The sequence below is a fragment of the Cervus elaphus genome, chromosome 23 (genome assembly GCF_910594005.1).
Source record: "Cervus elaphus chromosome 23, mCerEla1.1, whole genome shotgun sequence".
In the NCBI taxonomy this organism is placed as follows: domain Eukaryota; kingdom Metazoa; phylum Chordata; class Mammalia; order Artiodactyla; family Cervidae; genus Cervus; species Cervus elaphus.
Genome location: NC_057837.1, coordinates 38071014 through 38098962, shown reverse-complemented (window position 1 = coordinate 38098962; position 27949 = coordinate 38071014). Strand labels below are relative to the sequence as shown.

At 42.3% G+C, this 27949-nt stretch overlaps 1 protein-coding gene and 1 non-coding gene across 2 annotated transcripts; one reads left to right on the top strand and one right to left on the bottom strand.

Moving 5' to 3' along the window:
• Nucleotides 1-22: 22 nt before the first annotated feature.
• DSTN (destrin, actin depolymerizing factor) lies at nt 23-27627 on the bottom strand. The gene is made up of 4 exons (XM_043883068.1): nt 27443-27627; nt 5723-6030; nt 3113-3189; nt 23-1235 (listed from the first exon to the last, which is right to left on the bottom strand). The coding sequence occupies exons 1-4, from the start codon at nt 27443-27445 to the stop codon at nt 1126-1128; spliced, it is 498 nt and encodes a 165-aa protein (XP_043739003.1). The 5' UTR covers nt 27446-27627; the 3' UTR covers nt 23-1125.
• LOC122682363 lies at nt 25683-25789 on the top strand. The gene has a single exon (XR_006337366.1). It is a non-coding gene; the product is annotated as a U6 spliceosomal RNA (small nuclear RNA).
• Nucleotides 27628-27949: the final 322 nt, after the last annotated feature.

Genomic DNA, 27949 nt, shown 5'->3' with positions numbered 1-27949 from the left:
GCATGAATAATTACACAGGAGAGAAGTTAAAAATGCTTCCTTTATTACATAAAGCCAGTACTGCTACTTCTAAATTCCACTGTTTGTGCATCTCTAGGTTGTTCAGTGATGTGTTCAGTTGCCTGTGATGTGAAGGACAGTCACTTCCAGGGGTGCTCAGCGTGGCTTCCTGTGTTGTCCATCATACCTGCTCCCCACTGCATGTACAGTTGCAAGCTACTCTAGGAGAGGAAGATGTTCTCCCAGGCCCTAGAGTAAAAGTAACATTCTTTCATATTTTATTATACCAGAAGCAACAAAGTTCTGAAGGAGACACAATTAGTTAAAGACAGCATGGTGTCGCAGTCTGTCAATACACCACCCTCACCGTTTTCATTAACAAAGTGGGTTACGCTGGAGCCCAGATCTGCTTTACAATTCGCTGTTATAAGACGGTGCACATTCTCCTGATTTCCAGGGTGAAAGGCTAATCTCAGAACAGCCTCCTGACCAGACCTTTGAGTAGGCGGCCCCAGGTGTGGAAGCAGCTTCCTCTGCCAACTGTGGGCTGCGACAGTGCTCTGCAAGGTCAGCGCTGGTTCGAAGCCTACGCCTTTCAAGGCAGTCTCCACCACACATCCAGTAGAATCACCAAGCTAGTACTTTAGTGCTGTTACATGTTGTGAGTAGAACTATTTTCCATTATTCAGTTTAGCTCAACAGAATAAAGAAATTTGGGCCAAAATTACCACCAGATTATGACCAAATCTCTAAGCAAAAAAGAAAGTAAACAACTGCTGAGGTTAACAAAGATGCAGTAATTCTCTTCATGTGGCCTTCTACTGGTTTGTGAACTGCACTATTAAATATTAAAAATCATGAGCTTTAACAAAAATGTTTATAACAAACCAACTCATCCAAACAGGCATTTGGCCAGTAAGAAGTTAATTTCACACCAATAAAGTTTTAGAGTGTAGATTTATTTAGGGTCATTTGCACATGTTCATAGAATGGTTTATCCCCACAAATGACAAGAGAGCTCCCCTTCAGTGAGTCCCTAGCCTAAACATTGTCTGCTTTACTTATACATAGCAAGAGGATAACATTAAACACGGAAGCTTTCGATTTGTGGCACCAGATGATGGTCTACACGGGGCATCCTTCAAAAGCTACAATTAGGGATCCACCTAGCTTTTCAGCAATACAAGCTCGATTGAGGTCTTCTGGCCCATTTGCTTGACATTCATGTTTTATGCCTAGGGAGGAAAGACAGTTATGTTTAGTTATGGCAGGAGTTTACCTATTTAACATAGCAAACCATTTTAAAAGGCCGGTTCAAACAGGGGTGGGACAGCTGTGGCAGAGCAAACCGCGGATGAGTACACGGTGATGAGTCATCTGAAACCACGGGCACCGACGAGAGAGACTCGTACGAACTAGTGCTGACAAAGAGGCCAGACCTAGTAGCACACATTCTAGACGCTTCCACTCACACAACAAAATCAGCCAGAATTACTCTACACTGTTAGGAGCAGGGGGCTGGTGTCCCTGGCAGGGAGAAGGGAGGGGCAGCAGTGAGGCTCGGGTGCTGGTCATCAGATCAGGAAACAAACATGCTTCATGTACACTTTCTATAGGTAAGCTGTTGTCAACAAAAAAGTTAAAAAGCAGGAGCAGGAATCCTTTTTCTTGGCTTTTGAAATTACGTAAATACATGAATTCGATACTGTGATTCAGTCGGCTGGACTGAGGAGTAAGGCACAAAGGGGATCATTCTGCCCAGAAAGCAGCCCTCCCTCCGGTGGCTCCACACCCCGCATCCGGGCAGCTCTCAGAGACGGCCTAGTGACGGCCCTCTCAGGAGGACAACACACGGCCCAAGGGGTCCCGTGATGCGGGCGTGTATAGCAGAGGCACTGGAGATGGCTGCTCGCTTCTCAACAGCTGCCTTGTTTCCTGGTTTTCCGTAATTTCGAGACTGTTTCTTGAGCTGCTGGAAGCACAGTGGGGCAGCTTCTAGACCACGCGGGACCACCGGGAGAAAGCCAGTGACGCTTTCGCTGGGGAGAAGGGCAGGAGGGGGATGCCTCGCGTGTCACCAGAGCGCGTCCAAGGAGCAGCTCCTCTCTGGGAGGGCAACATGGAGCTGGGACACACCCCACACCAAACAAGCACATGCGGAGCTGGGCAGGGACACAATGAGGCAGCACCAGGTTTCAGGGAAGGAAGCGAGAATTTTGTTTTTCCACGTAAAACAAGCTAAGGCAAATCTGCTCTACTGCAAGAATATAAAATCAATAAAATCAGTCACAGTGAAACCAAATGAACATGACCCTGGGCCAAGCCCTTGTGACCTTGGCTCTCCCAGCAGTTTGGAGCCAGTCACAGCAGGAAGGCGAGCGCCTTCCCACTCTCAGCTGGGAGGACCCAGGCCCACAGAGGTTATGCGGTCTGGGCCGAGCCACACAGCAGTTAGACGACAAGCTTAGCCCTCGTGGGGCCACGGGCACTGGCCCCACGCTCTGTCCATCATACCAGCGTCTTCTCCTGGCTGGAGGTAGTAAGTAGGTCCAGGCCGTCTTCTCAGGATCCCCGTGACCTAGCAGCAAGTCACATATAACAGGCCAGCCCTGGCCAGACTGAGGCCATTCTCCTTTGGACACAGGTGAGTCAATAACCTAAAAATCATACCATTCCAAAGAAAAGCCAGCAATAAGAGCATCCCTTCCCACTTATGATCACGTGCTTTTTGCTACTTGGCTACGTTCAGAGGCAACAGCAGATTTATCACTTAATATGACCGATGTAAACCAATTTGTCTCCACCTGCCCTGAGAGAAACTTGGCAGTGTCTGAAACTAGTTTCAAACCAGACTGAACAAGCCACACACACACACACACACACACACACAATGTTGAGAGGGCAGAGTATCAGGCACAGGCCTCCCGGCCCATGGACCTGCAGGAGGCAGAGACATGCTGAGAGCCGGCTCTGCCTCCGGGTTTCCTGAGAACAAGCAGTGCCCTTCGCTCTGTGTGGAGGTTTGCCAAGGAGACGAGGCGCCGCTCTGAAACGAAGCCCCACTCCTTGGCTTGCCACACCCCTAGCACCCCTGGCGGAGGCTAGACCTTACCTTGGAACTTCTTTTTGATGGCATCCTTGGAGCTCGCGTAGATCATTTTACTCTTCAGAGGAGCTAGTTCTGGTGCCCTGGAGAGGAGAGGGGCCCAAAAAGAAGAAAATCAGTTTAGAGAAAGCACAACTGACATCGTGTTACACATCCGCATGAGAGGAGGGAGGGCCCTCAGCCTCCTGGGAGAACTTTCCTAACTGCAGAGCTTCACAGAGCCTCTCCTCCGAGACTCTGCTGGACGCGCACACATAGAGCAACTTGCGTTGACCAAGGGAAAAAGTCACGGACCAACGATCAGACTCAGTTAATGGGGCGAAAATAAACCACTCTTGATAACTCACTGTATTATCAATTGTCTTCTTGAAAATAACTTTTTATTATTTGTATCAATAAAGGACTGAGTTCAGGCTAATAACCACCATCTTCGTGAGAGGTTTTATAATAATTTCTGGTGGGAAAAACTTTCAAAATACAGGAAAGTACAGACAATAATCTGTAAATCAAGTATCCGCCATCTAGAATTAAGAAATGCTCCCAGTTTTTGCTTCAGGTTGTTTTCGGGAGAAGAATATAAGTGAAGTCCAAGCCCCCGCACTGCCCTCCCAGCCGGTCTCACACCCAGGTCCACTCCAGCAGCAAATTCTGACCTTGTGCACCTGTTTTCCATCTTGGTCTAGCGTCACAAAACACAGCACAAAGATTTCTTTTTCTAAGCTTAATGGAAGTTCAGCGATAATGATGTCTTGTTAATATTACTATTATGTTATATTCACAAACTTTTCAGTGCCTGCCCTTCTTGAAAAAATACGGCATAACGCTTTACCACATTCTTTAGCAGCAATACTGAAAAATAACTGATATATTAACAATGCACAGAAAAATCTCATCTACTCAAACTGCACATCCACACATGCATATTTCTCACTGCACCACCGAACCTCAGGCCCGCCTGCACTCCACACCATGACACCAAACGGTAAAAGGAGTGTGGTTAAATACTTTTAAGCACTTAACAACTCCATTAGTGGCCACATTTCCAGGACATCAACAGTCATGAGCACCGTGGACCTGTGTGGCCTCCACCTAGTCTGCCGCCTGCCAACAGCAGGCAAAGTCTGTTCTTGGGAACAAGATGTGCATTCCTCCCAACTCTAAGGTCCAAGGAGGGTGGCAAGGCCACAACACGGACATCAGATGCATGAGCTACAAAATTAAGTGGGTACTTTTCTTATGTAAAATAGGTCAGGGACAAAAAAAGCTTTAGCTGTTCTCATTTTACTCTAACCAGATCTTTAAAATACTTTAAGAGCCATTCCCTGGGCCCTAAACAGAGCCTTTTACAGGAAACTCCTAAAATGAAGTTTTATCTTTTAAAAAGTAACAATGCAAAATAAAGCACAGCACTAACATTGGAATTTTCTCTTCTTCATTCCTTTATTTTCCAAATGTTCTTTAATAAGGATGTATCATTTTCTTAATGGGGGGGAAAAGGGATAAAAACACAGGATAAAAATAGTGCAAATGAAGGAAACAGTCACCAATTTAAAAGCTTAAACTTTTACCTGCCGTATCTGCAGCTCAGAGTAAATTCCAGAGGGGCCAGGGCTCTCCCTGCTTTTTTCACAGTTACTTTCCCAGCCCTAACACAACACCTGGCATGTAGCAGAAGAGTTTAACAGATGCACTTTCATTCAACATGCTTGGTTTTAAGACTCAGTATTATCTTTAAGCATGTGTCTGTGGCTACCAGGCCTGCTCCACAGTAAGAGCCCAATATGACCTCATGTCATCTCTACGATGACCCCAAGGCATCTCTGCGACCCCACAGCATCTTTGCTTCCCCAGGTGCAGCCAAGGGCCGCAGTGGACTAGGGGTGGCCTAGAGTCACATTCCTTGAAACCAGAATGCTCTACCAGTTCCCTGGCACACAGCTAAGAGATAAACCCCTGCCTGCCTTGCCCAGCTCAGGCCAAAGGATCCAGAGGACCCACAGGGCCCACCCCCACCCCGCCCCCAAATCACAGGCCATTACCACCTGCCCCATCCCCCTTAGAAGCTGGAGAAGATTCTATGTGGCAATTCCATATCATGGGATGTATGGTAATATGATTAAGTGAGAATCAGGGTGACTTCCAAGTCAAACTTAATCTCAAGTATGAACTTACTTGAAAAGACCAGAATAATTTAAACAGCCTTTCAAGAAAAAGGCCATGTAAATGGCTTTACAGCTCCTTCTCACTGTGTAAAGCAGCACTGTTGCCAGAGCTCTCTGCAGTGATGGGAATGTTATGTCTCACTGCTGCCTAAGGAGGCGGCCACTCATCACATGTGACTACTGGGTATCTGAAATGTGGCGACTCAAACTAAAGACGAACTTCTGATTTTGTTTCACGTCAATAACCCCAAGCGACCAGCGGCTACCCTCCTGGAAAGTGGATGAAGAACAAATTACAATCGGAGATGACGACCGCACACATTTCAAAAGTACAAAATCAATCAGGGAGAGGGCTGGCTCTGGGCACAGCATGTTGAAGACTCTGCAGAGGAGCTAAGCTGACAAGAGATTAACTCTGAGTTTATGGAAGCTTGATATTTTTAACGATGCTTACCACAGGAAAAACATCAACTCCTCTTTTCTGGATTCCTTTGTTTCAAAGCTTGCATCATACAGAGCATAGCGACAATCTTTTTCAGGAAGCATCCCCACGAAATGCTTGAAAGGATCGGTTATGGTGACACCAACATCTCCCACCAAGATCTCTTTGCCTTCCTCCACGATGATGCACTTTTTGTCTGCACTGAGACAGAAGATGACAGCCTTCTTTCTTTTCTTGATTTCTTCTGGCGTGGAGCACTTCCGAACTTTCATATCATAAAAAATGCGACATACTTCGTCGGCAACTTGCACTCCTGAGGCCTAGAGTGAGAAAAAAAGATCATAAAGGGGTACAACTTTTATCACGCCAAATAAAAAACACTATGACTTCTGCTTATAGACTGGTATGCACTTACATGTCATCTACTAGGAAGACTAGAAAATCTGAGCTGCAAACACTAATCTCAGTCATTAAACTTTAAAAAGATGACATGTACAAAGCCGTTCACATTACATGGGAGTAAGGGAAGATTTGGCCACAGCGGCTCCTCTGACCCTAGAACCTGGAAGACAGAGCTTCCTGGGGTGCTGGACTAGTTTCTTCTCACAGAGGTTGCTCAGAGCCCACAGAGCCCAGACTGTGGGTAGTTATCTCTCCAGTTCAGGTGTTAACACCCCCTCCCAAATTCTTTTCATAAAGAATAACAGATGGTCAGAGTGGCTGAGTTGGGAAAACTCCACTTCTACAGCATACCCTTTGCTAATAAAAGAATATTTAAAAGGTTTTTGTTCTATTCACATGTCAAAATTATGATTAATATCCAGTAATGTATCAGTCACACACCTTTAAAATTTCACTTAAAAAATCACCAAGTTTTAAATTAAAATTAGAATAAGTAAGATTGCTGAGAGACTAGACCTTAACTATTTCCACCACAAGTAAAGAAATATTTATGTGATGTGATAAAAGTATTAGCTAACTAACAGTGGTAACCGTATTGCAATACATAAACGTATCAAAAATCAACACCCTGTAAGCCCTAAGCTTACAGGTTACATGTCAATTTTATCTTAATTAAAAGTAGATATTCACTGCTATAACAAAGAGGATAGCTTAATTCAGGATTATACTGACCAGAAAAAAACAAAACCTTTTATCATATTATACTTGCTAGCCCCAAATGAAGAAGTGGTCACACAAGATGTTGGTAACAGAAGATCTAAAACTAGGTTTTGATCTTTTCATCTTAAGGAATGTGCTATTCTCATTAACTTTACTTACAATTTTTTTATGCTTCATTAACTACTTTGGTTCTCATGTTAGCTTTTCTAAAACAAGAACTGTAAACTTAATGGAATTTTAACTACTGAACAATACCAATTGTTAATGATACCCAAAATTAACATCAAATTTTTTAAGAAATTAAAATGCACATGAGATGAAAAAATAATCTGCACACTAGGAAAAAATATTTGCAAATCATACATCCAGTAAGAAATTTGTATCTAGAATATAAAAAGAAACCTTATAACTACAGTAAAAAAGAAAAAAAGACAACCCAATTTAAAAACGGGCAAGTGATCTGAATAGACATTTCTTTAAAGAAAAATTTAAAAATGGCCAAGAAGCACCTGGAAAAAATACTCAACGTTACTAGTCATTAGGAAAGTGCATCATCAAAACCATAATGAAAAAATACTGCACACATACTAGGATGGCTGTTAACAAAAAAGATGACAATGACAAATCTTGGTGAGGCTGTTGAGAAAACAGGGCCCTTAAACATTGCTGAAAGAACCTGTCAAACAGCAGATGCTTCAGAAAACCATCTTGCAGTTCCTCAAAACGTTAAACATGGAGTTAACACCCAGCAATGCCACTCCTAGTTGTATATATAAAGGAAATGAATGCCCATACAAAAATCTGTACCTGCAAGTTCATGGCAGCATTATTCCTAACAGCCAAAACGTAGAAAGAACCCAATGTTTATCAGCTGGTGAACAGATAAACAAAACGTGGCATATCCATACAATAGAATATCACGCACCATAACAATGAGATGTTGTTGACACCTGCTACACTTCAAATGAACCTTGAAAAACATTATGTTAAGTGAAAGACTGAATTGGGGTGCTGGAGAAGACTCTTGAGAGTCCCTTGGACACCAAGGAGATCAAACTAATTAGTCCTAAAGGAAATCAATCCTGAATATTCATTGGAAGGACTGATGTTAAAGCTCCAATACTTTGGCCCCCCTGATGTGAAGAGTCGACTCACTGGAAAAGACCCTGATGCTGGGAAAGACTGAGGGCAGGAGAAGGGGGCGACAGAGGATGAGATGGTTGGATGGCATCTCTGACTCCATAGACATGAGTTTGAGGCAAATTCCCGGAGATAGTGAAGGACAGGGAAGCCTGGCATGATGCAGTCCATGGGGTCGCAAAGAATCAGACACGGCTGAGCAAATGAACAAGTGAAAGACCAGAGATGTGAGAGGCCACATATCTCACAATTCTATTTTCGTAAAACGTTCAGAGCAGGCAAATCCATGGACAGTAGATGAGTGGTTTTCAGTGGCTAAGAGGAGAGGGAATGGAGAATGACTACGGAGCCTCTTTCTGTAGAGAAAGAATGTTCTGGAATTTGACAGTGGTGATGGATGCACAACTCTGGAGATAAACTGAAAATCAGTGAATTGTACTTTATGATCTATGAACTGAATCTCAATAAAGCTGTTGCTTAAAACTGCATGTAAGAATTCTGGAGGTTAAAATACACAAAGATCCTAGCAGTTACTTAGTATTAAGGTAACTAGGCCATTTAATCATTCATTCATTTTAAGAGTCGGGCATGGCTGAGCAACAGAACCACAATTCCACCTAATCGAATCCACATCCAATCACTAAAGTTAAGGTGTTAGTCGCTCAGTTGTGTCCCACACTTTGTGGCCCCATGGGCTGTAGCCCACCAAGCTCTTCTGTCCATGAGATTCTCCTGGTAAGAATACTGAAGTGAGTAGCCATTTCCCTCTTCAGGGGATCTTCCCAATTTAGGGATCGAACCCAGGTCTCCTGCATCGCAGGTGGATTCTTTACTGTCTGAGCCACCTGGGAAGCCATAATTCACCTCAATCCCACCTGATCTAATCCAAATCTAACCATACTCACTTCAATCCTAACTAATCTGATCCACATAGACACAGAAAACTAAGGCTAGAAAATTACCTCAAAAGTTGCACAATATCACTTTCCCACTTCTAAAAGATACTTTCTTAAACCTTCTGTTACTGCTTTAGGAGAAATATTGTCCCAGTCGTCACAGTCATCTATGTAAAGCAAGTTTAAGAATCTTTATTTTGATTTTTTACCCTTCTCTGCCTCATTCACTCTTTATACCTCAGATCAATTCTCTAAAACCAAGCTGAGTTAAAACCACTACCACATACTTCCATGTGTCTCTAGCCCATGACACTCACTACAGTCCCAAGTCTTGTCTGTAGGATTATTTGACTGTCTCCCCCAAAGGGGTGGTAAGTGCCTTAACACTCTTAAGTCTGTCTTGTTCACTTTTATATTCCCTTGAAATCAACGATGAATCAGATTCTCAAGTGCGTGCGCTGGTGGAGAAGACGAAGACAGGGGAAAACACACATTATTCCTTGATAAACTCCAACAGAAGAGGGGTTTACAGGAGGCAAACTGGGGGTGGGGTGGGGATGCAGCTAAGTCACGGAGAGTTTCCACTCTTCCGTGAGTCACTCTTTCTGAGGGACTGGAAGGATGAAAAGACAGTTCCTGACTAACAGGACCCAGCGTGCACAACACGAGAAGAGGGAACTGAGATGGGGATGGGGCGGGGGGAGGAGGGAGGCACTGGATATTTTTAACATAAAGTAAAGGTGACCAGAGTTGTGCTTTTGGAAAATAATGAAATGACACATAAGACAATGGAGCAGGAAGAGAACTGTGGCAAGACCATCACCTGAAAGGCTGATTCTGTCAGCAAGGCAAGAGCTGACGAAGCCCTTATCAGGGAAAGGGGAAGAGCACACAGAGGGTAGGCGGACACGGTGAAGGTGACAGTCACCTGTGCACCACACCCCGGCTGGGGAGGGAGGATGGGAAGGAGTGGGTCAGAATCAAGTGTTTAGTCATCAGGAGGCTGACTAACATCACGAAACACTCATCTTTTCTAACCTTCCCATTGGGGTGGCTTTAGAGACTTTGACGTTATAGAAGTACAATCTCTTTGTGATGAGTTAATGCTGTAACACCAACTTTTGCCCTGGAAAGAAATTTAAAAAATGCACAAGGCAACATGCTTATTAGATTCAATTGTAATGAACCAAATATGCTTCAATGTGTTAGACCTTGGTTTACTTAGCATATACTTGGAATATATTTGGTATGGAAGATTAAACAACTGGTCCCTAGACCGCTGATAATGACTCTTATGAAGCTGAATTAAAACAAAAACCGCAAGGGCTGACTGAGAAGGCAAGGGACCCGCTCCTCCAGCCCAGCCGGCTCTGTCCGTGCCCCCCACGGGCTCGGGGCACCAGCAGGGCTCTTCTTCCACCTTCCATAAGCAGGCAACGAGGAGCCAACTGCAAAGCTGGGGTAAAGACTGGTGGGATGGAAAAAAGGAAAACTAATCCTTAAGTAACTATAGTTTACAAACTTTTTAGAGGCCATAAGAAGCTAACTTGAAATTAAAGCACCAGAATTACGAGAGCAAAAGCTCCACCCAAGCTTTCCCATGAACGAGCCGCATCACTTCGGGTGTGTCATTTAACATCTCCCAAGTAAATGAGTTCCTTCAGCTGACTTATTTAGGGGCGAGCACCAGATCAGTATCACCTGGGGATCCTGTTAAAATGCAGATTGTGCAGATTCTGATTCAGAGTATCTGGGGCAGACTCAGATTCTTACATGTCCAATAAACTCCAGGCAAAGATCGCTACACTGCTGCTTTAAGTTTCAAGAAACATGATAAAATCTTAGCACTCATTGCTATTTTACTTCTCTGCCTACAAGTTTAATTTTTATAATGAATGAAGCAGTAGAGATAAGAGTACATTATAAAAACTAATAGGCCCAAAGTCAAAGCATTTTAGGGGACACAGTCTCCTCGTAAAGCCTAAACGGGTGTTAACCCCTTTAGGGGGTTTACATGTCAACACCATGTCAACATGGTATTTCAAATAGAAGACACAGCAGTAAAGAGAAGAAGCCAATTATTCTGAAACATGGTTCATTTATCATAATGATTAAGAATTCCTGTGAGTAGTAAGTCCTGTGGATTTGTTACCACAAAAAAACATTACAAGGAATCTTCAAAACAGGTGTAACCCTGATACACACAATCACTTGTTCACTGTGTTTTTACCTAACAGAAAAGACCCTCTTCCATAAGTAGCAGTTTTCAGTATTTTTCTAAAATGTTAATTATTAACATAGTAACTGCTCAGCTGTAAAACAAACAAACAAAAGGTTTTTTTTTTAAAGGAAAACCAAGCTCAGTTGGGATTCTAAATTAATTTCTAGGGACTTCTCTGGTAGTCCAGCGGTTAAGACACCGTGCTTCCGCTGCAGGGGGTACCGGTTCGATCCCTGGATGGGGAACTTAAGATGCCACATGCTGTCCAGCATGGCCAAAAAAGAAAAAAGAAAATTTATTTCTAGAGAGTTATTTATATTCAGCTGCAAAGTTTTAACAATAAAGACCTTTAAAGGATATTCTGAAATAGGACCAAAATCTGCTGCAGTTAGGAAAGAAAATCTTGAGAGCAAAAATAGATCTGCTATTACAACAAGAGCCTTGTGATTACCTTAAAAAGATATGTTATCCACGATTTGAGTTTCTCTCTGTTCTGTACTAGTGACCACTGGAGAATTAGCAGTTGCTCTCAGAACTCCACCCCCATGTCAAACAGTTGCTGTTAAATGATTACTTCACTGTATTTTATCTCATGTGGCTACCAGTTTTAACTTGTTATTGAAGCATGGGAGTGCTTATCCCGCTAGGCTCCTCTGTACATGGGGATTCTCCAGGCAAGGATATCGGAATGGCTTGCCATGCCCGCCTCCAGAGGATCTTCCCAACCCAGGGATCAAACCCAGGTCTCCTGCATTGCAGGTGGATACTTTACTGTCTGAAATGGATCTCAAACCTGAGTCATCTCTAGAAGAGCTTCTGTAAAACACTGATTCAGAGACCAGATGAATGCATGGAGGCACTGCCTTTTATACTCAACACCCACTCAGTGTACAACTTCTTTTTAAAAACTTATCCTCACTAACAGAGAGGGAAGGAAAAGCTACAAAGACCATGAAACACGGGGTATTTTAAAGTTGCAGATGAGTGAACACACTTAAAACATCAACTCTCTCCATTCTAGTGGAAGGGTGGTTAAGCTTTGAAAGAAGCTCAAGTTTCTGATTCAATTACTGTAAACAACTGAACCAGCTAAGATGTGATGGTTCATAGCAGCCCATCTTCCCCCAAAATCACAGTGGTCTATGCCTACACCACCAAACGCAAGGAGGATGCCTGACTGGCTCCGAACTTGATGTCAGCTATACCTAACAAAGCCCTCATTGGAGAAAACAGGAATAGAAGCTACTGTCTTACCTCAGAAAATTATTATATTTTAAAGAATTATTTCTCTAAGCTGAGAGAGCCTGAAATATTTGAAAGTAGGACATTGCATAGCAGACAAATAAATTTCAAATTTACAAACACCTGGCAGAAAAAAAGCATTAATTATGTCCTTTCTCAACCTGCCAACTCTTAACACCCAGCATAACTGCTAATCAAAGAAATCGAGGAGTTTAAGACTGGGTTCACAATATCCTTTACCTACACTATCCTTGCACACGGGCCAAGAGAAACAGAAAATTACTGACTATAAAATATTTAGGCTTCTGGCTACTACAATCAGTGCCTCAGAGCAATAATGTTGAGATAACACATGAGAGTGACAAGTATATCAGGGACATTTTTACATGTAAGGTTTAAGAGCCTCACAGATTCTGGGTCAAAAAGGGTGCTAAACACATACATCACCCTCCCTACCAAAATGCCACTGAACGTTCAAATAAATATGAATGAAAGTCTGAGAAGCATTTAGGTCCCCAGGTCTCCTGAACGCCACTCTGCCGCCACCCCACATCCCAGGAATTCTGGCGAGGGTCAACAGAAGAGTCCTTCTGGCTCAGTTATCACGCTGAAAACAGGCAAAGAGGTGGCCATGTGTAGGTGTCACTCTACCACCAGGCCCTGAAGCCTGACCACGCATCTCTAACTCTGCAGTCCACTGTTCCAGAGAGCCGTGCTGAGCCACAGCACCTTCTGTGATGACACAAACATTCTCCACCTGCACTGTTCAACGCAGCAGCCACTACCACATGGGGTGACTGAGCAGGTGAACTATGGCTGATGCAACTGAGGACTTTAAATAGCTTAATATAAAACAACACACAAAAAATTAACTCAATACGTACTAAAATAGTATATTTTGGGTAAACAAATTTATAAAGCCTATTATGTCATTTTCTGTCTTGGAAAAACAGTACACTATTTAGCTTTAGGGATGCCTCGTGTCATCGGGAACCTCAGTTACGGTACTAGGCAGTAAAAGAATGCCTCCAAGGGTCAGGATTTCAACTGGAGTTTAATAAGTATAGCCAACTGCTGCTGGAAGTGAGGAGGCAATCTTGGGGGTGAATTCAGATAATAGACTCTTCGGGGGGGGGGTGAATTCCATGTGTTAATTTGGAAAAAGTCAAAACAACCAGATAGTTTAAAACTTATAAAACTGACCTACAGCAGTGAACCAAAATTCAAAGTGATGACAACCTGGACCTATGGGGTGAGCTAACAGTTTCTGTCCTACAGTCTGTCCCTGCCCAGTAAGTATAGATCAGACCAGCAAACACACAGCATGCTCTATCCCTTGATAAGTCCAAACTGTCCAGAGCTGCTGAGGATGGTTTTATAGCTTGTGCCTTGTTCAAGGGGGCCTGACCAAGGGCACAAGAAGGAGCTAATTAAGTTCCTGCCCCACTAGCCAAGATAGGTATGTGCCCGCAGGACCTCGATGTAGGAGAGCCTGTCTCCCAAGGCCACACCACCCCAAGGGATGGCCACTCTGTCATTTAAACAGTCACTACACAGACTACCAGTGATCCAGAAAATGTTCCAAGTTAACTCCCTGCCCTAACTCACTGGTTCATTCCCACAAACCATGGCGACCAAACAGCATTAAATTGACAGCCAATTTCCACTTGTAGAAGTCCTTCTTCACCTCACAGCAAAACACAGACCATGTCCTTGAGAGAGTCTATGCAGATCAAACAGCAACTCAACCAGCTATATGGTAAAGCTCAGAGGTACACAAAAATGATTTTATGGATACACCTTACTTAGTTGGGGGAAAAAAAAAACTCTCCTTCAAAAACCTACATTCTCTGAACCACCAGCCATAACCCCACCAGAAGAAAAACAAATCTTACAGAAAAATTATTTCAACATCCAAAGTAGACTAGACATAATAAAAGCCCAGTTGCTAAAAAAATAATCTCTCTTACTCAGATTGCCTGCAATCATACAGACAATCTGACTAGGTTTAACAGGTTCCTCACCCCACCTGGGAGGCAGGGAGTCAGAAAGGGTGGGGAGGAACAGTAACAAACCGGACAGAGAAATAAAACCTAACAAGAATAACAATAAAATAAAAAACAAACAAAAAATTTTAAAACAATAAAAAAACAGTAACAATAAACCTGACAGAGAAAATAAAAGTCCCCATGCCCCCCTCCTACCCACTCCCAAAATGTAGACAGAAAAACGGGAGGGGGAAACAGCAAGCAGCAGTGAGCACACTGGCAAAGTGCCCTAGGTCTTCCCTTTTCTCTTTCAAGCATCTGATTCCCTTCAGGATAAACCCACGCCACGCCAAGTCCTTTAGCCGTATCTTTCCAGTCTCCTTTCCCACTTCACCCTGACAGGTACCACGTAACCGTAGTCAGGCACAACTGTGACTCCCTGAATGCACCACACACACTAGTGGTGCTTGACTTTCCTCCTCTCCTCTGGCAAAGCCTCCAGGGCTCAGCTCAGGCATCTCCTCTGGGAAGGCAAGGCTTACCTGGTCCCTCAACCATCACCTGAACCCAAGGGACTCAAGGTTTCCATGTGCCAACGCAGAGGATGATCATTTCTAGCACAGCATTACCAAGGACGTGATCAACTTTCTCTAGACTGCACTCCTTAAGGGGAAGAACTAACTATTCTACCTAAGAAATATCATCCACTTGATTAGGTTCTGAAAAATGATTATTCCGTTTTCATGAAATGCCCTTCAAGATAATTCCCCCCATCATTTATAGCACAGTTCTGACACCAATGAAAAGACTGTATCTCAAAACTTTAGGGTCTCCTGAAGGGGGGGAAAAAAAGCAAAAAACTTGTAAGCAGAACTTCAGGGGTCCAATGAGACTCTTCACTCTCAACACAGGGAGTCGGGGTTCCACCCCTGGTCAGGGGTGCACCCCATGCTGCAACTTGGACCCGGTGCAGCCAAATAAATCATTTTTGTTTGAAATTTCCTTTAAAAAAAGGAATTTCCTTTCTAAATTTCCTTTTCCCTGGTGGCTCAGATGGTGAAGAGTCTGCCGGCAATGTGGGAGACCCAGGTTCGATCCCTGGGTTGGGAAGATCTGCTGGAGAAGGAAATGGCAACCCACTCCAGTACTCTTGCCTGGAAAATCCCATGGCTGGAGGAGCCTGGCGGGCTACAGTCTCTGGGGTTGCAGAGAGTCAAAGACGACTGAACGACTTCACTTTCACTTTAAAAACACTTCTAGCAATTTCTATCGATCTCCCTTAGACTGTTTTTTTCCTGATGAGACATGCTATTCTTGTCTTTTTCCTAAAGACACAAAACTTCAGTCCTCTGAATACTGTTTGCAAAAATTTATGTTTGTTTTTTAGGTTCCTCATAACTGATTGGCCAAAAAAAAAACTTTTAAAGAAGGAAAAATTTCACATTACTTCATTTTATAAGTGACGGCTCACCGTGTATCACATCAAGGATCCATGAAAGTACTTGTGAGATGGTGAAACTGAAAGATATTTGTTGTGCTATAATTGATAAACTGTGTTAATTTCAGATGTCCAGTACAATGTAATGATTCAGTATTTGTATACACTGTGAAACAGTCACCATAAGTGTGGTTAACTTCCATCAACATAAACTTACAATTTTCTTTCTTGTGATAAGAACTTTTAAGGATTTATTCTTTTAGCAACTTTCAAATATTCAGTAAGTATTATTAATTATAGTCTCCAAGCTGTTCATGACATCCTGGGGACACTGGAAGTTTGTGTCTTGAGATCACCTTCACCCATTTCGTTCACCATCCTCTCTGGCAACCATCAGCTTGTTCTCTTATCTGTGAGTGTGGGCTTTTTCTTTAGACTCCATATATAATTGAGATCATATGGTATTTGTCTTTCTCTGTTTGACTTACTTCACTTAGCTTGTTGCCTTCAAGCACCATCCATGTTGTTGCAAGTGATAAAACATTTTCTTTTTTATGGCTAAATAATATTACATTTATGTATTTATAAATGCACATATATATGCCACATTTTCTTTATCCATTCATCCATCAATGAACACAGGCAGCTTCTATGTCTTGTCTATTGTAAAGAATGCTGCAATGAACAAGGGCTTGCATACATCTTTTATTCCTTTGGATAAATACTCAGAAGTGGATCATATGGTAGTTCCTTTTGAACTTTTGGAGGAATCTCCACACTGATTTCCATAATGAAAAAAAGAAAAGAAAGAAAGAAAGTGAAGTCGTTCATTCGTGTCCAACTCTTTGTGACCCCAAGGACTATAACCTACCAGGTTCCTCCGTCCATGGGATTCTCCAGGCAAGAATACTGGAGTGGGTTGCCATTTCCTTCTTGAGGGAATCTTCCTGACCCAGGGATCTAACCCGCATGGCAGGCAGACGCTTTACAGTTTGAGCTACCAGGCAAGGCCGATTTCCATAATGACTGCACCAATTTACATTCCCATCAACAGTGCACAAGGATTCCCTTTTCTTCACATCCTCACCAACATCTGTTATTAACATTTCTTTCTTATAATTGATATTCTAATGTATATATGGTCAATTAATTTACCTTAAAAGAACCAAGAATATACAGTTGACCCTTGAATACCTTGGGAGTTAGGGGGCTCGACCCTCGATGCAGCTGAAAATAAGCATATAATTTCGCAGTCAGCCCTCTGAATCCGTGGTTTCATAGTGGTGGATGCAACCAACCACACGTTGTGTAGTACCGCAGCACAAATCTATAGAAAAAAATCCGCGCCTAAGTGGACCCAAACCTGTGCTATTCAAGGGTCACCTGTACAATGGGAAAGGACAGTGCTTTAACAAACGGTGCTGGGAAAAGGAGACAGTCATGTGCAACAGAATTTTACAACATAAGGAAAGTGACTCAAAAAATGGATTAAAGACTTGAATGTAAGATCTGAAATGGTGACTCTCCTAAAAGAAAACACAGATGGCATAGGTCTTGGTGATGATTATTTGGATCTGACTACAAGAACAAAAGCAACAAAAGCAAAAAATAAGTGGAACTATATCAATAAAGACACTTCTGCACAACAAAGGAGACCATCCAACTGAACTCCTGCGAGAAAATATTTGCAAATCATGTACCTTATAAGGGGTTAGTATATAAAATATGTAAAGAACTCACTCAAACAATTCAGGAACAACAAAAAACTCAATTAAAAAATGGGCAGAGGCTCTGAATACACGTTTTTTCAAAGACATACAAATGGCCAAGAGGCACATGAACAGGTGTTCAACATCAGGGAAACAAAACCACATGACTCGCCACCTTAACTCTGGTATCTTTATCAATGTCCTCTGCCTAACACATACACACAACCCCCCTCTACCAGAACTGTATTCCAAGTGCTGAGGTCAGTTCTGGGCATATAATTTCTCAAGTATTTAACGAATAAACTGTTGTTGTTGTAAACCTTGGGGCTTCCCTGGTGGCTCAGATGGTAGAGTCCGCCTGCTATGTGGGACACCTGGGTTCGATCTCTGGGTCAGGAAGATCTCCTAGAGGAGGGAATGGCAACCCACTCCAGTATTCTTGCCTGGAGAATCCCACGGACAGAGGAGCCTGGTGGGCTACAGTCCACAGGGTTGCTAAGAGCTGGATATAACTGAGCGACTAACACTTCCACTTCCATTGTAAACCTTGAGGGCCAAGAAGAACTGTTTCAATCTCCATTAATTACTTCAAGAAAAATATGAGTGGAAGACAAGATTTTTTATATTGAGAATCAAAGTCACCTGAAAAGTCGATCATAAAAAAAATGATCATGTATAATGATTCCAAGTAAAATAACATGAATTTAAGGAATACAATAAACAATTAAAAAGACATGTTTTAATGCACTCGCCCACTGTTTACATTTTATCTACAATTACTGAAGTATGCACTAGTGTAATCAGAATATAGAGAAATGAGACTATGAGTGTAATTTGGATCAAAAGTGGTTTAATGTTACTATTTTAGCCAATGCTGATAAGCAGCACTTTACCATGTGCCAGGCATGCTTTATTACATACAGACCTCACCCGGGATGCTGTGATGGCAGGTACCATTACCATCCCCATCTGGAAGCATGATGAACTGGAGACACAGCACAATCAGTCATGTGTCTAAGGTCTTATAGTTAATAAGTGGCAAGAGTCAAAACACCTAGATAGCCAGACCTGGTGTAGCCTCACAGCTATGATACAATACCCCTTCCCTGGGCTGCTGTAAGGATGAGTGAGATACAGTAACACAATGCCTGACACACAGTAAATACTAATAAGTTATCTGAGACAGCATTACTTCTTGTTCTTTCATTTGTTAAGCTTTCAAGTGCTTTTCTATGGTTCAGGATGCCTCAATGAGCATCAAATATCATTGTTTCATTTTTAAGAGACAGGAACTGGCACTGCTGAGGGGTTTCTGTATGCCAGAATTATTTCAAAGCTGCCACTCTGATAATACTTGCCTTATCTATCACAAAGGATTTTCACTATCAGACTCAAATTACATAATAGCAGTATACAAAGAAAAGGTACTTAAAACTCAATTTCCATTTTTTTTTTTAAAGGTAAGGAAGACTAAAAAGTATAAAAATTGAAGCAATCCATCTCTATGGGATCCTGCCCCATCATAACGAAGAATGTCCTCTTGTTCCCTTTCATTCGGCAACATCTGCTGTGGGCCTACTAGCACACACTTCGTGCTATTGAAATACACAAATCCTACTGAAATACACAAATCCTATCTTACGGAGCTCAACAGTCCAGTTCCACAAAACATCTTACCAAGTAACATAAAACAGTGCAATCAGTAACAGTGCTATCTCAGCACAGTCATACGCAAACATGCAGAGAATTAACAAAAGTGCTGGTATCCACAGTAACTTCCCCTTACAAATTAAATAGACCAATCCACGAAGTCTGACGCTGGTCCATCAAGGTAGCCACTAACCACATGTGGTTTATTGAGTCCATTAAACGTGGCCAGTGTGGCGAGGAACTGCATTTCTAATTGTATTTTACTTTAATTAACTTAGGGACTTCCCTGGTGGCTCAGCCGGTAAGGAGTCTGTCTGCAATGCAGGAGACGTGGGTTCGATACCTGGGTCAGGAAGGTCCCCTGGAGAAGGAAATGGCAACCTACTCCAGTATTCTTGCCTGGAAAATCCCATGGACAGAGGAGCCTGGCAGGCTACAGTCCATGGGGTCGCAAAGAGTCAGACACAAATGAGTGACTTCACTTTTACTTTAACTAAAACTTTAAAATCAATTATCCATTCCAACTGCAGGAATCAACCTGCCTGACTTCAGACTCTACTACAAAGCCACAGTCATCAAGACAGTATGGTACTGGCACAAAGACAGAAATATAGATCAACGGAACAGAATAGAAAGCCCAGAGATAAATCCACGGACCTATGGACACCTTATCTTTGACAAAGGAGGCAAGGATATACAATGGAAAAAAGACAACCTCTTTAACAAGTGGTGCTGGGATAACTGGTCAACCACTTGTAAAAGAATGAAACTAGAACACTTTCTAACACCATACACAAAAATAAACTCAAAATGGATTAAAGATCTAAATGTAAGACCAGAAACTATAAAACTCCTAGAGGAGAACATAGGCAAAACACTCTCCGACATAAATCACAGCAAGATCCTCTATGACCCACCTCCCAGAATATTGGAAATAAAAGCAAAACTAAACAAATGGGACCTAATGAAACTTAAAAGCTTTTGCACTACAAAGGAAACTATAAGTAAGGTGAAAAGACAGCCCTCAGATTGGGAGAAAATAATAGCAAACGAAGCAACAAAGGATTAATCTCAAAAATATACAAGCAACTCCTGAAGCTCAATTCCAGAAAAATAAATGACCCAATCAAAAAATGGGCCAAAGAACTAAACAGACATTTCTCCAAAGAAGACATACAGATGGCTAACAAACACATGAAAAGATGCTCAACATCACTCATTATTAGAGAAATGCAAATCAAAACCACAATGAGGTACCATTACTCGCCAGTCAGGATGGCTGCTATCCAAAAGTCTACAAGCAATAAATGCTGGAGAGGGTGTGGAGAAAAGGGAACCCTCTTACACTGTTGGTGGGAATGCAAACTAGTACAGCCGCTATGGAAAACAGTGTGGAGATTTCTTAAAAAACTGGAAATAGAACTGCCATATGACCCAGCAATCCCACTTCTGGGCATACACACTGAGGAAACCAGATCTGAAAGAGACACGTGCACCCCAATGTTCATCGCAGCACTGTTTATAATAGCCAGGACATGGAAGCAACCTAGATGCCCATCAGCAGATGAATGGATAAGGAAGCTGTGGTACATATACACCATGGAATATTACTCAGCCGTTAAAAAGAATTCATTTGAATCAGTCCTAATGAGATAGATGAAACTGGAGCCCCTTATACAGAGTGAAGTAAGCCAGAAAGATAAAGAACATTACAGCATACTAACACATATATATGGAATTTAGAAAGATGGTAACGACAACCCTATATGCAAAACGGAAAAAGAGACACAGAAATACAGAACAGACTTTTGAACTCTGTGGGAGAATGTGAGGGTGGGATATTTCAAAAGAACAGCATGTATACTATCTATGGTGAAACAGATCACCAGCCCAGGTGGGATGCATGAGACAAGTGCTCGGGCCTGGTGCACTGGGAAGACCCAGAGGAATCGGGTGGAGAGGGAGGTGGGAGGGGGGATCGGGATGGGGAATACGTGTAAATCTATGGCTGATTCATATCAATGTATGACAAAAAAAAAAAAAAGTGTTTCAAATGAAAAAAAATAAAAATAAAAAAATAAAATCAATTATCCATTCCATTACTGGAAAACTAAGTATGCTTGGAGCAACTTAGGTATGTGAATACTTTTTCAACTGTAAAGTTTATATCTATATATATACCAAATGTGTCCAATGAAAACTGAGGGACTGAACTGAGATGTGTTGAGTATAAAAATATATACTGAGTATAAAAATATATAATTCAAACAATTTGAATGAGAAAAGAATGTAAAATGTCTCATTTTTACATTAAATGTTGACATATTTCAGATATATTTCATCTTTTCTTTTTACTTTTCTAATGGGGCTACTGGAAAATTTAAATACATAGGTAATTCACTTTTTATTTCTATTCAACAACCACTGGTCTAAAGATGACGTAAAACATTCTCAATACAGTGATTTGAGAATTCCTCAGAGCTTCAACAACTGACTTATAAGATTGCTCCCTAGCAACCTAGAGAAGTTTTACCCATATTTGCCCATGCTTTACTTTCAGCTCTACTACTACCAAGAAAAAAAAAAACTATGAGCAAAAATGGGCTACATGAAACAATTTAAAAATAAACACTAATTACATTTACAAATTGGCAATCTCCTGAAAGCAGATCAAGATAGGAATATGGATAGAAAATTCATCTTTCTTTTCTGTGATAAGACAAAGAGGAGCAACAACCTATAAAGTAACACAAAAATGTTGAAAAGAGTAAACAGTCTTCCCTTAACATGATCCAAAAGCACAAACACAAAGATAAATTAGTTTTAAATTAGGTTTCCTGCTATAGTATGCACTGAAGTTTCTACCTTTCAAGCACTCATCCTAAACCTTGTTGTAATAGTGTAAGAGTTCTTTGATGGTCCCTTGTCAAGTCAAAAATAAATAAAGCCAAAGTCTCATTATTTCTCACTACAAATTAAAATATGAATTTTAAGAATTTTTATTGCATTTTTACTGAAATCAGCTACTTTTAAAAGATCTACCAAAAAAAGATTCTTCAATTTTAACATAGCAGACACATCATGAAATAGGGTAAAGAACACATAAGCATTACAATGTCAGCTACTGGAAGGCAATCTTAAAAGAGTTAAGGATCACTCCAGACTACATTCTCAACTCAATTATGGGGTCCTTGTACAGAAGATTCCATGATGAATTAAGCAACAAGTTGGTCAAAGCATTACTGAGATGGACCAATCTGACGTCTATACTTCTCCCAACGTAAAATTTCAAGCAAAACGAATAGGGGACAGCTTTTAGAAGGACAATTCCAAGTGAAAACTCACTTGTAACACTGAGGCAAGGAGGCAAGGACAGAAGAAAAATGGATTAAAACATTTCTGAGTGCGATGTATAATACAAATCTTTGGGTATGTCTCTCATGGACAACCTGGAGAGGAATATTAAGCTATGTGGGTAGGAAGCTCAAGATACTGAAATGATAAGCATTATTTAGGTATGCAAATACCAAAGAGTCCAACTGAGACTAGACCTAGCTATTCAGACTTACTCTAGATAACAACAATGTACATTTTAAAACAACAGTTTTTAAAGAGTTTCAATTTTTTTTTCAAATTTCAAATTGAGTTCAGCTCAATTATTACTGAAAGAAAACAGCTACACTATCATAAAAACACAAATGTTTAGTCTTCCTATATACTAAAAACATCATTCTGACTTAAACTAGTTCTATTTGTGAAAAACGATAATGGTTTTTTTGTTTTACTTATTTTTAATAGACTAGTTTTTAGAGACATTTTAGGTTCACAGCAAAACTGAGCAGAAAGTACAGATTTTCCATCTATCCCCGTGTTTGTTTTCTTTTTTAAATATCCTGGCTAAATATACTGCCTAGGAAAAAAGAAAGAAAAGGATACAGATAAAGCAGAGGATGTTAATCTCCACATCCAGTCAAACATGGAACTCTTCTGGATCACTCTACCACTACCAGAGCCTCATAAGGGCAGCTGGCTAGAATTAAGAATATTGAGCTTAAAGAAAAGCAGGTGCCAGAGGTGAGGGACATCAGTCTTCATTACGCAGGTCTGGTTCTGACAATCTCTCATTAATTTTCTTTTAAGGTTGGATTTACTTTACGGATCCACACATGAGCTGAGATGAAGACATGACGAGTATTTAAACAATGTCAGGCTCACTAAGAATGTATGCTTGTAAAAAATGAAAAGATACTCAACTATTGCTAATGAGGGAAACACAAAAGAATGAGAACCCATTTCACACCTACTGGATTGGTTTTCAAAGTCACATAATGCCAAGTAGTGAAAAGAAATAGAGAAACTGGCTGATGGGATGCAAACTAAAACTAAACCTCACAAAGCTCTTTTTCTCAAAGTTGCAAAAGGATGCGTGAAGCATGGTAACATTTATATAAAAACTAAAAATATATCAAGGAAACATATTACATATACACACATGTACAGCTCAAAGTGTAGAACATCAATGAGAATCAAATGAATCAGTTGCAGGTGACTATGTTGAACTGTAACTGAACCTGTGCTCCTGCAAAGCAGAGATGATTAAGAAATCCACTCCTGTCATTTTGTGTTCAGGGTAACAAAATGACCCTGCCCTTGCTCACTCCCAGATTAAGACCCATCCCCAGGCTTTCTCAAGACTCCTCAGTTTACCAGCCCCAGGTTTCTTTTTTTTGCAGATGTTCCTCATTTTAATTAATTTCTCTCAATTCCAATAGCCTGCAAAAGTCATCTCCTTAATTGGCCAGTAAGTGTTTTACTTCTTTGACAAGGAGACATTACCTCTAGGGAGGGAAGGAAATGTGATGAAGAAGATGCATAATTTACCTAATATAAAAACCTGAAATATGGCAAAAAGTTAATCTTCTCTTTTTTTTGTACAAAGGAACCTGTTATTCTGTGTACCTTCCTGCTTAAAATGTTTCAAAATTAATTTTTAAGTTATTTTAAAACCAGACAGAGTCAGAAAAGGCCCCGAGTCATTAATCCTTTACAGACTGTTTTCAAATATGTTAAATAGGCACAGGAATAATACATGCCTTTTCTACTGGACGGCTGTAAGTAAAAAACGATTTTGCTAATCATCAGGTGGATACACTTATAATTCATTCTGAGCCAACAGCTCAGTTTGTTAGAGCCGAGTTCTGATCTGAGTGAGGTTAAGGAAGAATTGATACTTTTGAAGTGTGGTTTTGGAGAAGACTCTTGAGAGTCCCTTGGACTGTAAGGAGATCCAACCAGTCCATCCTAAAGGAAATCAGTCCTGAATATTCATTGGAAGGACTGATGTTGAAGCTGAAACTCCAATACTCTGACCACCTGATGCGAAGAACTGACTCATTTGAAAAGACCCTGATGCTGGGAAAGATTGAAGGTGGGAGGAAAAGGGGACGACAGAGGACGAGATGGTTGAATGGCATCACCGACTCAATGGACATGAGTTTGAGTAAACTCTGGGAGTTGGTGATGGACAGGGAGGCCTGGCGAGCTGCAGTCCATGGGGTCCTAAAGAGTCAGACACGACTGAGCAACTGAACTGAACTGAAGGGTTAGATTATCACGCAGACCTTTACCGTTTCGGGGGCAAGACTACACTGACTCCCCAGAGAGCCACACAGCTATGCTGCAAACGCATTTACACTATCACAAGAGTAGCTAGGCGGGTCTCCTGTGATGTGTCAATCCATACCCAACAGGAAGAACTACTCAGCAGATAACCCTAGGAATTTGATGGTAGGCTGCTAATAATCTTTGTATGAGGAAGCTGGCACACCCAGTACACATGCACACCAAAGGTTTGTTTGGAGTGTGTATATGGTTCCTGTGAAGGGCACGCTTATGGGGTGTTTTTTGTTTTTTTTTTTTCTTTTTTCTTTTCTTTTTTGGCACTGTAAAGTGAGACTTTGTAAACATGAATTTTAAACTCATTTTAAACTGCCCAGGGTGATTTTTGGAGTTGGTTTCAAATTACTTTATTCTCAAGTGCTTCTAGAAGTTAGTGAGTACCAGGAAGTGATTTTGTTAATGAAGAACAAACTCATCAGCAGTTAATATTTAATCTTAAAAAAAAAAAAAAACAGGCTAAGAAACTTGGAAGCAAGCATCTAACCAAGAGATCTAAATAGTTTCAAACACAGAGGTAAAGTGCTATAGTCTGGAATAACTTTCAATCTTTTCAATCTTCACTATATTCTTTATAGCTGGATTGAAGGGAGGATGCTCTTGTGCTCATAAGGCTAAACAGAAGAGTAACCTTTAAAAATAGTCATTTACACAATGAACCTATCTACAGAAGAGACACAGCCTCTCAGACACAGAGAACAAATTCAATTCATGGTTGTGAAGGGGGAGGAGGTTAGGGGAGGGATGGAGTGGGAGTTTGGGACTAGCAGATGGAAACTACTATATACAGAAAGGATAACCAACTAGGTCCTACTGTATAGCAAAAGAAATCATATTCAAATATCCTGTGACAAATCACAATGGAAAAGAATATTTAAAAAGAGAATGTAGTGCTCGCTTCGGCAGCACATATACTAAAATTGGAACGATACAGAGAAGATTAGCATGGCCCCTGCGCAAGGATGACACGCAAATTCGTGAAGCGTTCCATATTTTTAAAAAAGAAAAAAAAAAAAAGAGAATGTATACGTGTGTATGTAGATATATATGTACAACTGAAGCACTTTTCTGGGCAGCAGAAATTAACACACTGTAAATCAACTACACATCAATTAAAAAAATAGAAATGGTCATCTGCATTCTGAACTCACATTGAAAGCATCCAAACAAGAGAAGTTCATAAATTCTTCATAAGTTTGAAATGTATTCAGACTCCACCCATCTTGACTAATTTTTATTTCTCCTCCTCCTGAGCCATAAATAAAACACTGTTCATTTTATTTGAATGTACAGAAAGAAGTTAAGCTTTAAAATTCAAGCATTTAACCAAAGTAAAAAGGCTTGATTCTTTTTTTCTAACAGAAAATGAAGTTATGTCATATCAGAAGGCACTAAAGCAGGCTCCAATCTGATTCAAAGCACTCTCATTGGAGTGGATGATCTTAAATTGATGAAAACTCAAAGCCGTTGGATGAAGTCTTTTAATGTAGAGTAACATATAAAGTAGTATAATCTTTAAGCATTTAAAAAGTTGTAAGATGCTGATCCTCTCTGTAGCTCACAGAATTAAACCAAAGAAGAATCAAAAATCGAACAGCAAATTCCTACTCCGTATTCTCAGTCATCGAGAAACTACTGGTTTATCTTTTTTCTTCCACTAATGAGCCAGTCGGCAGAGCTATGAAAGAATACCTCAAGAAAACTCAAACTGTTACTCAGTGAAAACATTTTGTGTGCAGATGAACTGGTCCCAGCTGCTTTCAGGCAGACAGATGCAATAACAGTGTAATATTTCTAGCAAAGTCTGGTAAGCCTTCGCCTGCAAATCATTGACCAAAAATGGTAACAGTGTGCGCGGACTAAAGAAAATGACTAAATGTTCTACTTGGTTGTCCAGTTAATACCACGGTTCTACAGCAAACTAGAATGCCACTTTGGAGAGAAAAATAGGTACATTAAGGAAAAGGTCCAACATCTAGAATAAGCGGAACTTATTCACCTGTTTACTTTTAAGCAACTCGGATAACTTGATAGACTTGACAAAGCTTTTTCATTTACTTTAACTAGTATCCCAGCGTCAGGGCCACCCCGTTGTACGCCAAGGGCTGGCAGAGCCAACCTGTTTGCAGGTAAAAGAAAATCTGTGACCACACGGGGAGGCCAGACAGGCCACCGCCCGGCAGGACGGGCGGGACGCGGACCGGACCGCCGGGGGCGGCAGTCAAGTGCCACAGGCCCGGTTCGGAATTGCCCCGGTCAGGCCGGGTGGTTATCCCGCGCCCTCCTCCCCCGCCCCGGGTGGCTCAATCAAGGCCTCATTCCTTCCCCTAGATGCATAGACCTCCCGGGCCGAAACCGCCCGAGTCGCTGACCGCCAGCGCCTGGCCTCGGCCAAACCAGCGCCGACGAGGCCCCCACTGGAGGGAGGGCAGGCGGGCCCTGGCGGCGAAGCCGGGGAGCCGGGAGGTCGGCCCCAGCTGGGCTGCCGAGGCCGCGCGGGAGGCCTCGCGGCGGCGGCGGCGACAGCAAGAACGTGGCGGCCGGCGAGTCGCCCCGGCGCGCGGCCCAGCGGGTCGCGGCGGCGGAAGCCGGGGCCCCTTCTTCCCTCCCTTGCCGCCCCGACCTCGCGGCGACCCAGGACCCCGCTCACCATGTTCGCCGCGGCGGTCGCAGAGCGCGGAGAAGAAGGCGGCTGGCGCCGAGTCTACGGAGCGTCCTCTTCACCGCAGCCCGGGCGAGCCTCCCGGGGGTGGGCGGGCGCCGGGGGCCCGACGCGGCTGCGCACGTCACCGGCTGCCCACCGTTGCTAGGCAACCGGCCGGCCTGGCAACGCCCCGCCCCGGCGGACCCTCCCCACTCCCCCACCTCCACCCCCCAGCCTCTGACTCCAGGCAGGCGGGGTCCTCCTCAGCTTCCGGAGACGGGGGGGTGGACCCAATACCCTTCATCAATTTAGGGCGCGGACGAAGTCCTCCCCAAGCTCGGACGAGGAGGCGGGGCTTGAGAGAGGGGCGTGGTCACGTAGCGCCCCGCCCACTGCGCTGCCGTTATCCTTACATGGAAGTAGCCACCTGGCCAGGTGTGCGCCGCGGCGAGGGGCGGGGCCGGAGGGGGTGCCGAGGGTGGCCGAGGGGGCGGGTCCTAGGGGGGCCCGAGG

Excerpts from the sequence above, each read along its gene's own strand:
- DSTN (XM_043883068.1), bottom strand. Across the intron at positions 3,190-5,722 it reads GAGTTGATGTTTTTCCTGTG|GGCACCAGAACTAGCTCCTC; the intron begins GTAAGCATCGTT and ends TCTCCTCTCCAG. Across the intron at positions 1,236-3,112 it reads CATCAAAAAGAAGTTCCAAG|GCATAAAACATGAATGTCAA; the intron begins GTAAGGTCTAGC and ends TTTCCTCCCTAG.